The sequence below is a fragment of the Alexandromys fortis genome, unplaced genomic scaffold (genome assembly GCF_014885135.2).
Source record: "Alexandromys fortis isolate MF-2015 unplaced genomic scaffold, M_Fortis_MF-2015_v1.1 scaffold_56, whole genome shotgun sequence".
NCBI lineage: Eukaryota > Metazoa > Chordata > Mammalia > Rodentia > Cricetidae > Alexandromys > Alexandromys fortis.
Window position 1 is genome coordinate 7420056 of NW_026067935.1, and position 11809 is coordinate 7431864.

Genomic DNA, 11809 nt, shown 5'->3' on the forward strand with positions numbered 1-11809 from the left:
GCATTTGAATGTGGCCCACAAGGTGTTCTGTGTCCACCTCAAGGTGTTCTGTGTCCACCTTGAGGGGATTCCGAAAGATAATCTCACCTGTCTGCAGGGCTGTCACCTGCTGCCAGGCAAACACTCTGCCTAGTGGAAACTTCATCTAGAGGGAGAAACTACGGGAATGGTCATGGTCACTGTCACGCTGGCCGGAGCAGGTACGGCCATGGGTCTTGAGCTCCTGGGGCTGCCATTCTCAAAGTGTTGAGAAGGATGGAGACCTCAAAGAGGCAGTGGGAAATGGAGAGGGATGCTTTGGGGGTGCTGGGGATCAAGCCTGGTCCTCACATGTACTAGATAAGTACTCAGAAGGTGAGCCACACCTAAGGCTCAAGGGAACAGAATCATTTAGGTTTCTATGAGTGATGGTAAAACACTCCTAATATAAATGATGGACATTCTGATCAATCAATGTAACAATACAGAGACAAAGGCAGCTCTCTTTAGATTTTAATCAGAAAGATCTGTGAGACACGGACATGTTAAGATACCTCAATAACCCCTAGACAAAAAGGAGCAGAGCAAGCAGCTGCCAGCACTGTTGGGGTGTGCTGAGGGGCTGTATCTGTGTGCTTCTGGAAGGATAAACACAAAATGGGTGCATGGGTGCCAACAGGGATGTAAACTCAAGAGAGGGTGTGTGCAGGCAGGGTAAAAGGCAGACTCAGGAAGAGATATGTTGCAAATTTAATATTTAAATAGGGCTGAAGAGATGACCCAGCTGTTAAGGACACTGGCTGCTTCTGCAGAGGACCCAGGTTTAGTTCCCAGCACCCATATAGTGTCTAACAACCATCTGTAACTCTAGTTCTAGGAGATCCAATGCCCTCTTCTGGTCTCTGTGGGAACTGCATGTATGGGGTACACATACACATGCAGACAAAATATTCATGCACATAAGAAATAAGTAACTTTCTTTTAACTTAAAGTATAAATGAACAGAGGCAGAACATATATATGATTACTGGTGGCATGGGGAGTGACTGCTAACAGGTACTGATGAAAATGTTACAGAATTACTAACTTTTACATTATATTTACTTAACATGAATGCATGTGTGGAGTGTGTATGTGTGTGGGGGGGTTGCATAGTGCATATGTGAAGGTCAGAGGAAATTTTCAGGAATTGGATCTCTCATTCTACTATGTGAGTTTCAGGGATCAAACTCAGGTTGTCAGGCGTGGTGGTAAGTGTCTTTACTACTGAGCCATTGTAGACACTTCCGATCCCAGCATCCTGTGGTGTGAAGAAACACAAAGCCTCATGCATGTTAGGCAAATATTCTACCACGGAGCTATACCCTCAAAGCAAAATTCACTCTTCCAAAGAATGCCCTTCAGCCTGTAATCCTTGCATGACAGAGGCAGGAGGAGAGAGAATTCAAGACCAGTGTGGGCTACAGAGCAAGACCTTGTCTCAATATATATACATATACATATATATGTATATGTATATATATATAAACAATGAAAGCCAAAATGTACACTTCAGATTTAGAGTTAGCAGGGCCATAGTCATTCAAATTCCTCGGCTAGAATTTATAACAGGAGTTGGAGAGATGGCTCAGCAGTTTGGGCACTTACTGCCAAGCCCCAGGACCTAAGCTGCATCCCTGGGACATGGTAGAGAGAAGTGATCCCCTCAAGTTGTCCTAACTTTCACTCATGTGCCATGGTACACAAATGAATGCACATACACACACACATAAAACAAATAAAAAGAAAATAACATTTGAATTTTGACACCTGTTTTTCTTATTAGAAAATAAAAACTTCAAAAACGCTGTTTTGAGAAAGATGGTATAACCAAGTCCTAGTTGATTATTTTTATCTATTTATTTTTCTTTTCAATTTGTTTTTTTTGAGATTGACTGTCCAGTCTGGCTGTCCAGAAACTTGCTCTGTAGACCAGGCTGGCTTTGAACTCAGAGATCTGCCTGCCTCTGCCTCCCAAGTGCTAGGATTAAAGATGAGGGCCACCACTGCCCAGCTCCTGAGTATTCTAAAACCATAAAGTTGACCCTTCCCCCACCGCCACGTAGATTCCTGGTTTAACCTTCAGAGAGCTGTCTGGGATGGGGCCCAGGAATCTGCATCTCACCCAATTGCTCAGCCCTAGAAGAGGGTTAGGCAGCACACTCCTGAATGGCTCAGAGGTGAAAGGGCCTCAGCATTTCAGGAACACTATGCTAAGTATTCTCCAGGCGACACAGTGCACATTCTGGGTACAGAAACCACAAGCTTGGCATGGCTCCTCTACTACACAAGGAAGAGGGCGGAGGGCCTGGTGAGGTGATGCGCCCAGCCTCACAGGTCAGCCAGGGCTTGTCTGTCTGACTATCTATATCCAGTGTTCTTTGCCCAGCTGGGAGCTGTCCCATCCTTCCCACGGCCCCCTTGATCATATTCCACTTGGCACTTCCCTGATGACTGTTTCATGCGATTCTATAATTATCTTCCCTCAGCAAGATTAGAAATTCCTTGAGAGCAGGGACCAGGTCTCCTCAGATACAGCCATCACTTCTACACCACCTAATGACGGGCTGGAGGCAGGAGCTGCCTCCGAGGACTAGGGCCAGCCTGCCCTTTGTCCAGTTATGTGAGGATAGGCCAAGCCTTGGTCCCTTTATGGTAAGAGGGACCTCGGTGGCTTCAGAAACCCAGGTCAAAATGAGAAGGGTTGGCAATCACCTAAGTTCTCAGGCCAGTATCAGTCCCTGACTCCCCGTGAGCATGTGATCTCAGTGGTTACTGAAGATGGGTCAGAGGGGCAAGCCCCTTGTGAGGGAAGCTTAGCCTCCATCTTTACTGAGGTAGCTGCTGACCCATAACAAAACTTATCAACCACGGCCATGTTGCTCCCAGAAGCAGCTGGGGCCAAGCTCTCATCTTCTCAGAGGAGGGCATTAAGTGTGGGTATCCTGGGCAGGAGTGGGCATGGAGAGGGCCGGTAAGACAAAGGCCTTTTGGTGGGAAGTGGGTTGGCTGCTTGCAAGCATCCTTCTCCAGGACCCAGCATGGCCACCACAGTCAGCTCCGTCCCACCTGCCTCGCTTAACCTGCCTGTAGCCCTTCTAGGGGGTGGTGCAGGCAGGCATCCCTAAACCAGGCTCTCTCACTCCTGGTCCACCAACAGCCCCAACCGTTAGAAGGCGCTTGAGGAAGAGCGAACACACACATGTCAAAATCAGAGAGATCTCCGTTTTGACATAACTGTGTAACTTTGGGGAAGTGGCTGTGCCTCTCAGAGATCATGTAAAGAAATTTGAAGAGATGGCAAGTGAAAGACGATGGTATGAAGCACGAACATGGGGCCTGGCAGATGGATGGGCGTTCAGGATGGGGTCACAGTGAAGGCAGAGGCTTGGTATAGCTGAGTACCACTCTGCCTGCTCCTACCCAGAGTGCACAAAGTGTGGCTTCACCGACACTCTGAACACAGAGGACAACCTTCAGGGGACAGTCCCTGTGCCCTACCCTATTCTAATCTGGGGTATGACTGTAGGGGCTGATGACACAGGTCCAGGGGGCTCTCTAGGCCTAGGCTGGGCTGTGCCTTTCAAGCAGTTCGGCTTTGGGTCCCCAGGCCAGTGGAGAGAGACAGACAGTCTCTTCTCCCTGCTGCGTGGAGGCCACCCTGGGTAGGGAAGGAAGACACGACAGCCCTATGTACTCACGTCATCAACTTTTGGCTCCGTCACAGGAACCCACTTGTAGATTCGCAGGGACGTGTCGCCAACAGTCACCCATTTCTTCTCCCTGCAGGGAATGAGGAAGAGCCCGTAACCAGGGGGCTTTGGACCGGACTCTGCTAGTGGGTGGAAGGTGACAGAGGTCACAGCTACAAAGAGCTGTCTGTGTAGCCCAGGGGCTAAGACAACAAGGTTTGATCACAGAGATATGGCTGGAATCCCAGTTCCGCCCTTGGTGGCTAGGGCCCTTGGCTTTAGCAAGCCTCTCTTTGCCAAATCTCTCAGAACCCAGCAATGCCCTGCCCTCCAATCATCTCCCCTTCACAACAGTTTAGGGGTGTGGGGGAGGGGGCGTTGAGAGGCAGGCTGAGCCTGGCCTTGTGGGGACAAATCCTTGCACCTATCCTTCAGGTGAGATTCCACATGGACCATGGACTCCTGGTCACCCGGGTTCTAAATTTTCCCAGGACAGGATCCAAGTGCCCAGCTGAGAGAGACACAGGTGTACAGATAGGGAGGAGACAATTACAGGCCGTGAGAAGGGAAAGGGGGCGACGGGTTTCATCAAGGATAACAACTATGCCCTCTCCGACCCACTGCCTTTTGCTGGGCTACTACTGTCAGACAGTGTCATTTCTTGCTCTAAATAGTCAGAGGCCATGTACCTGGGTGGGGACAGGCACGACTTGGGGAGAGTTACCAGAGGCACAGATGGGGTTTGAACCCCAACTGTCTGGGCTCCGGCTTGGTCATCTCAGGGAGGCAGCCTGAAGTTTCATTGTGTTCAGAAAGGAACCCAGCTGATCCGAGGGACCCACAATGAGAAGAGAGATCAGGGTCAGACAAAGGCATGGCTGCAAGTCCCACTGCTACCTAGGCAGTGTGAGGACTTTGGCTTCTCCACCCAAACTTTACCTATGTCTTCCCTCGTATGCTACTGTGACACACGACAGTCTCCACCATGTCACTACTGAGGCTTCGGGCAGCAGTGTGCATGCGTGTGTGCACGCACATGTATGTGTGTTAACCAAACCATACACCTTCATCCACAACTCTGCCTACCCAGGTCTCCAAGTCCCCGTCAGCTATGGCCTGGCCTTTATCATGAAAGGAGACCATTTCTGGTAGCTTCCATGTGCTAAACACAACATCACAAGGCCACGTGTGGCAGCAGAAATCACCTTCCCACTTGACAGATGAAGGAAGTGGGACCAAGGAGGTGAATCCAAACTCTTGGCACCACTGTTAGGCCCTGCCCATGCTTCTTGGGCATCCCTCTCCCGCCTCCTGCGGGCAGAGCGCACAAGCCACAGGCCCAACCTTTCACTCTCTACCCAGAAGGTACCTGGAGGGAAGGGGCCACTCCCAGGATCAAGGTCGGTGACAAGAGAGAAGCCAAGCTCTGGGACCCCTCCCCCCTCTCCTTTCTCAGACCCCAAAAAGGTAGGAACAGGTCTTGTGGGTGAGGAAACAAGTAGCCCACGGCCAAGGTCACACAGACAAAACTGGGAGAACAAAGAGTGAATGTAGGTTGTGACGCCAGAGTCCACCTTCTGCTGTTCTGCTGCCTGGACTATCCTAGAGACCACCTGGGGACAAAGTCAGCACTCACAAACCCTTGATGAGCTTCCTTGGGCTGAGCCTTAGTAAATCAAGCAATTTAAAGTTAGAATATATTAAAAAAAATTTTTTATTTATGTAATTAACTCATAACACAAAAGCCATGGTTCAGATTGAAAAGCACGCCTGAGCTCTGAGCCTCCCAAGATGACAGGAACCAGGGTGAATGTCTGAAGTTATCGGGCTATGTTGTAGGCCACCGGCTGCACACTGGGTCCTTCTTCCCCAGCTGGTCACCCCAGAGAAAGAAAACAGTCTGCAGCACTATTACGAGGTGAGGACAAGCACCAGAGACTTGCCCTTGGGAGCTGGGTGTGATGGTGTACAATTCTAGCCACCTGAGATCCCACCTCTTGGGAGGCTGAGGCCTGATGACTCTAGTAGGTCCCAGGGGGCTCTAAGCTACATAGTGAGACCGATCATAACAATAAGTAGTAATAATAGGGGCTGGTAGGTGACCTGAGTTAGGTCCTCAGAACTGACCCGGTGGCAGGAGAGGACCTACTCCCACAGGCTGTCCTCTACCTCCACAAGTGCATCGTGGACATGTGAGTGCTCCCCCCGTCTTGTGCGCAAGCACAGACACAAAATAAATAAAATAAAAAAGAACTTTTTTAAACAACCCCAGCACTCGGGAGGCAGAGGCAGGCAGATCTCTGTGAGTTTGAGGCCAGTCTGGTCCACAGATAGAGTTCCAGGACAGCCAGGGCTACACAGAACAAACTTGTGTACAAAAAAGGGGGGGATCTGACCTTGGGATTGACCTTTGACCTCTGACCTGGGACTTGGCCTTTGGTCTCCTAGGAAACCAGACAGAGCTTCACAAAGGCACTGTCTCAAGGGAGCAGCTAAGATGACAAGCGCCCCAAGCCCATCATTGGGGGACCACACAGCTGGCTGCTCCCATGGGGGATTAGACAATTCCCATTACCTTACAGCAAGGGCAGCAAGCAATTGGCCAAGAGTCGAGTCTTGTCTGACCTCAAAGCCAGTGGTGGCACAAGACTTTAATCTCAGCAGTTGGGAGGCAGAGGTAGGCGGATCTCTGAGTTCAGGACCAACCTGGTCTACAAGAGCTAGTTCCAGGACAGGCTCCAAAGCCACAGTAACCCGTCTGGGGGTGGGGGGTTGACTCAATTACCAAAGCAGAAAAGAATGAAAGAAAGAGGGAGTCATAAAAATTCAGATTTTTGGCTACTCTGGAAACATGATCTGGGGCCCACATGCCCCTGGAAGGCACAGCTGGCTCCAGATGACACACATTGGCTCCCTCCCAGCAACCACCTCTCACCATCTGGGAGACATTCACACTGACCACCAGGCTGCACCTCAACTTAGCCACAAAACTACTCAGCATGGAGCCGGAGTCCCCCTGCCTCCATGGCCCCCGAAAACCAGTTTTCCTCCCGTCTACCAGAATCGAGCTCCTGCAATAAAAGGGTGCAAGGAAGCCCCAGATGTGGGACTCTAGCTCCAAAGTTTTTCCCCAGCTCAGGCTCTTCCATAAATCACAGGAATCCATCTCTAGATTCTCAAGGTCAAGGTAAACCCCAGTGTGCCCCAGGGGTCCCCAATGACTCCAAAGAGCTCTAAATCTATCTTTTTACATCCACTATGGGACTAGTCTTTGTCACCTTGGAAGACCTGTCTCAAGGATGGGTGGGAAGCCCCTATTAAACTGGCCACTCTGCCTTCGTGGCAACTTGTGAAAGGACCCCTTGGGCCCAGGCTGAAAGGTGCTGGACCAATGCCCACTATGCAGCTCTGACCTCTCTGTCTTTCCCACTCATACTGGGCCTCCTAAGCCTGGCCCAGTGGCCCCATTTCCCCAAAAGGGGTCAACCATTTTGTTCTCCCTCAGCCATATTCTGGCCACTTCACACCACACCAACCTACTCTGCCGGGACACCAGACAGAAGAGAAGGGAACCAGCTGCCAACTGTAGGTACAGAGGCCATAGCTCACACTGGCTTCTTCTGCAGGGCAAGGAAGGGTAGGGCCGACCCCGTGAGGAGAAACACTACCCTAGGCTTTCGGACTGAATAGAATGGCAGGCACCTCAGCTCTCCTCTGGTTAAAACACAGAATGACTCTTGATTTTGAATTTTTCAGATAAATGGATAACTTTTCAATACGTGTTATTATTATGTGTATTTCACGGAATATACTTACACAAAGTGGTGTGTGTGTGTGTACAGGCTGTAGACAAAACCTAGAGCCCTGTGCATATTAAGCTCAAATTCTACCACTAAAGCACTAATCTCAGCAGAAAATTTCATTTATTTTTATTTTCTTTTGAGAGAAGCTTGAATGTAGCCCAGGCTAGCCTTGAACTTACTATGTAGTTGAGACTGGCCTTGAACTCCTGGTTCTCCTGCCTCTACAAAAGTGCTGTGATCATAACCATGCACCACCCAGGGAGAAAGGTTTATTTTTTTTTCAATCATTTTGCTATTTATCTGAAATTCAAATTTAGTTGGGTGTTCTGTATTTTCATTTGCTAATTCTGGCAACCCCGTGTCTCAGCCAGTGGTGAAATGCATGGTTGGTGGCCAGTTAATAAACAGCAGCATCGCCTTCAGGGTTGATCACCAGCCTGTGGTACAGGCAGAAAAGACCAGATTCTGCCCCCAAGAAAGCCCCCTCCAATTTTGTTAAAACGGGGAGGGAAACAAAACCAAAATTTCTACAAAGGACATTTACAAGGGCTCCTGTGTACCCTGGAGACTCCACAGACTAGCCTGTGAGTCCAACAGTTCAAGAAGGCAAGGGGGCACAGAATCCCAGGGTTGCCAGGGTTCGAGAAGCCAGTTTCATATTCTGCCCAAGGTCACACCAAGGAAGAAAAGTAGAAACTTAACCAGGAGATCCCAAAGTCTGAGGATCTTAGGGGTCACGATACTCTTATTCCCCCAAAACATGGGGAAGAAGGCAGCCACATCCCCCACTCCAATCCCAGGCTTGGCAGGCAGAGAACCGGCCAGGACTGAAGCCTCCAGGCCTGCTGCTTTGGGGCCCGCAGGGTGGAAAGCCCCATCCCTCCATCTGCCTGCCCTGCGGAGCAGCTGGCAGACCCAGCCGCAGCTGTCACAGCTTACACGGGCCCCTTTCTACCCTCCAGGCCGGTGACAGACAGAAGAGACTCACGCCCAGCTATCAGTTCTTTCTTTGCACCGGGACTGAGGCAGAGGAGGGGGGCCACCTCAGCCCTCCCTTGAGAATCCCACAGGAGAGGGGGCACTGCGTTGTTTTCCTCCGTGTTTTGGCCTGCAGCTGTTTCTGCCATTTTTAAATGGCTCCAGTTGGGCACTGGGAGCCTTGCTCAGCAGGGGAGCTCCCAGCACCCAGGACTTGGATCTCAACTTTGGAAAGCCTCCCCTTCTCACGGTTGTGAAAATTCTTTGTCCCATTGGAGCCAAACCCAGCCCACGGCGGGCATCCGGCCATCGGCAGACAGCCCTTTCCATAGGAGGCCCGGGAGCACGTGGACTTTATTGATTTTTCTCCTTGCCTTTTTTGTTGGGTTTCACTCTGAAAGGACAGCTAACTTGTGACACCACCAGACCTGAGACAGGCCGAGTAATGTTTAAAAAAAAAAAAAAAAAAAGACAACAACAACAGAGACGTTACTCAAGAAATGACACCCCCAAAAGAAACCTCCTGCAGTGGGGCCTGGCCAGTTTCCATAAAGGACAGGACCAGCCCGCGGCCGCTGACACTTGGGAACACCCTCGCGGCGGCTCGTCTTCCTCTCGGACCCCAGTGAAGTCGTGAGGGAAAAAAAAAAACATAATAAAGTTGAAATCTGGGGGCAGGGAGTTTTCAACAAGTCTGACCCAGCCTGGTGGTGGACTACTGGCGCCTCCGGCCTGGCCTCTGGGGCCGCCTCGGAGTCAGATCCCGACGAGGCCCGTGAAAATGTTCCATCCTACTAATTATAACGAGGCCACGCCGGGCACGATCTAATTTGAGCTTGAAAACACGCACGGCCCACACCGAATCTCGCGGTCCCCTCCTCCTCCCCCAGAGCAGAGAACAAAAACAACGGTCGCTCGCTCTCTCCGCAAAACAAACACCAGCTCCAGCTTGGAGAAGGCAGACACGGCCCAGGACTTGGCTTCTGGCAGCAAACATCGAGTCCCCCGAGCTCCCGGTACCGCGCGGAGCGGGTGGGAGCCATGGGTGCCCCGCTCCCATCCGCGCCACCGCCTTCCCAGCGCTCGCCCCCATCTTCCTTCCTCGCCCGGAGCCCTCGCTCCAGGCTGCCCAAAGCGCTAAATTTAAACGGCTCGCGCTCGGCAAACTCCGCAGACTCGAGGGCGCCAAGGCCTGGGAGGCGGGGAGCCGCGGGCGGGTCGGGGCGTGGGGTGGATGTGTGTGCGTGTTGGGGGGGGGAACCCCGGCGCCGCGCCGCCCCGGGAGAAGACGGCGGCCCGCTCCGCGCTGCACAATGGAGCTCGCGCTCTGCCCGCCGCCGCCGGCATCACGGCCCCGGCGCGCGGGAATCCGCTTTCATGTGACTTGCACAAAAAAAAAAAAAAAAAAAAAGAAATGGCTTCTGGGGCCGGCTGCGAACCCCCCTCTCCCGAGCTCCGAGCTCCGGGTTGCAGTCGCCGCCGCGGCCGCCGCCGCTGCTGTCGCCGCCACCGCGCCAGGTGGGCGACCCGCGCCAAGCACACCTGGGCAGCGGACGCAGCCCCCGCGGGGCGCAGGTGACCCGGGCCGCGCGTCCTCGTCAACTCCGGGCCCGGGGGCCGCTGCGCCCCGCGGCTCTGTGCGCTGGGTCCGGGCTTGCTGGCGGCCGCAGCGCGGTGCAGCGAGCCGGGGCGAGCGAGCGAGCGAGCGAGCAGGCGCCTCGGCTTACCATTTGCGCACTTTCTCGATAGCCGCCATGACCCTCTTGATATCATCTTTGGCCCGGCTCCTGGTCTCGGCTCGAACCGACCTGCCCGACATGGTTCTGGCGGGGAGGGAGAGAGAGGGGAGAGAGAGGCTGGGGGAGCGCGCCCGCCGGGTCCTGCTCGCGACACTCGCCCGCTCTCTCACTCGCGCACAGACACACACTCACACACTTACGCACACACACAAAGCCTGGTGCCGCCGCGCGCCCGGGGCCCAGTGCGCAAGCGCCGGGCGGCAGCTGCACAGAGCGAGGGGGAGCGGCGCGGCCGCCAGTAGTGCGGCCTCCGGGTGCCGCCGCCCTCCCCGGGGAACTGCGGGGACCTCGCCCCGGGAAACGATCAGGGGTGACCCCCGACCTCCCGGCACGCGGGACTGGCCTGCGCGCGGACTCCCCCGGAGGCCGCAGGTGCGGCGGGAACCCCTCCCCCCAAGTCACACACCCTGGGGATGGCAGACTGGAGGCCGTGGGTGCCCTGGTCTTGGGTTGGTGGCCGCGGGCGCGATCGTGCAAGTTTCTAGTCGGGCACTTGACTTCTAAGAGTTAGAGGCGGCGGTTCCGGACTCGTGATCTTGGAAAGAGTGGAGACGCCGGTCTCTGGCCAGCTAGCTGCCTTGTTGAAATGTGCGAGCTAGGACGTCTGCCTCACCATGCTTAAACTAGGGTCGTAGTTTAACGTTCCCGAGCCTGGTGGCAACTGGCATTGTCGCAAGACTCTCTTCCCTTTGCAGATAAGTTGCCCCAGTCACGGATAAACCTCCCTGGGTTATGTTAGAGGACCACAAATTAATTTTAAACGGCTCCTGGTGGAAGCACAGTGTACTGACCGGGAGCAGCAGGTTAACTGGACTGGTTCAGCCCAGAAAGACTTGAGAAGCTGTCCCCCATCCTAGGACAGAGCTGGGTGGCAGTATCTACCGCGGTCAATCAGGATAGGGACAGGTGGGTGTGCTGCTGCGGCTAAACCGACTGGACTGAGCGAATGCTTGCCCAGATGGATGCTGGGAAAAGAGATGACCTAATGTGGGCAAGCCAGTGCCTGGAGAGGAACTAGCTAATCACCAGTCATTTCACAGATGGGGAAACTGAGGCAAGGAGTAATTCCAGGTTGAAGCCATAAACTTCATCTGTGACTACAAGCACCTCACCTAAAGTTTGGGGGTGTTGCGAGGTGGGGGGTGGTAGAGAGAAGTAGTGGGGAAATGAGAGTGAAAAAACTGTGGGCTTTCCCCCGGGCATATCATCTTTACCATTTTAAACACACGGTCCTAATGTGAAAAATAAAAATAACAACAATAGTCGGGCGTGGTGGCACTTGGAGGCAGAAGCAGGCAGATCTCAGAGTTCAAAGTCAGGTTGATTTACTTAAGAAGTTTGAGTCCAGCCAGGACTATGTAGTGAGACCCTGTCTCAAAAACAAAAACCAAACACCCAGGTTGTGGTAGCACAGCCCTTTAATCTCAGCACTCAAGTTAGAGGCAGGTGGATCTCTGTGAGTTCAAGGCCAGTCTGGTCTACAGAGTGAGTTCCAGAACAGAGAAATCTGTCCCCAAAA

The 11809-nt window shown here is 52.9% G+C and overlaps 1 protein-coding gene across 4 annotated transcripts in view; it reads right to left on the reverse strand.

Moving 5' to 3' along the window:
- Bcl7a (BAF chromatin remodeling complex subunit BCL7A) overlaps positions 1 to 10943 on the reverse strand; it is a 33682-nt gene extending 22739 nt beyond the window's left edge. For 2 of the 4 annotated variants that reach the window (XM_050146404.1, XM_050146403.1), the window contains exons 1-2: positions 10219 to 10424; positions 3720 to 3801 (exon numbers count right to left, since the gene is read on the reverse strand). In XM_050146404.1, coding sequence (XP_050002361.1) covers positions 3720 to 3801; positions 10219 to 10310 — 174 coding nt within the window. In that variant the 5' untranslated portion in view covers positions 10311 to 10424. The other 2 variants (XM_050146402.1, XM_050146401.1) reach the window with 2 other exon arrangements.
- Between the last annotated feature and the right edge of the window lie 866 nt (positions 10944 to 11809).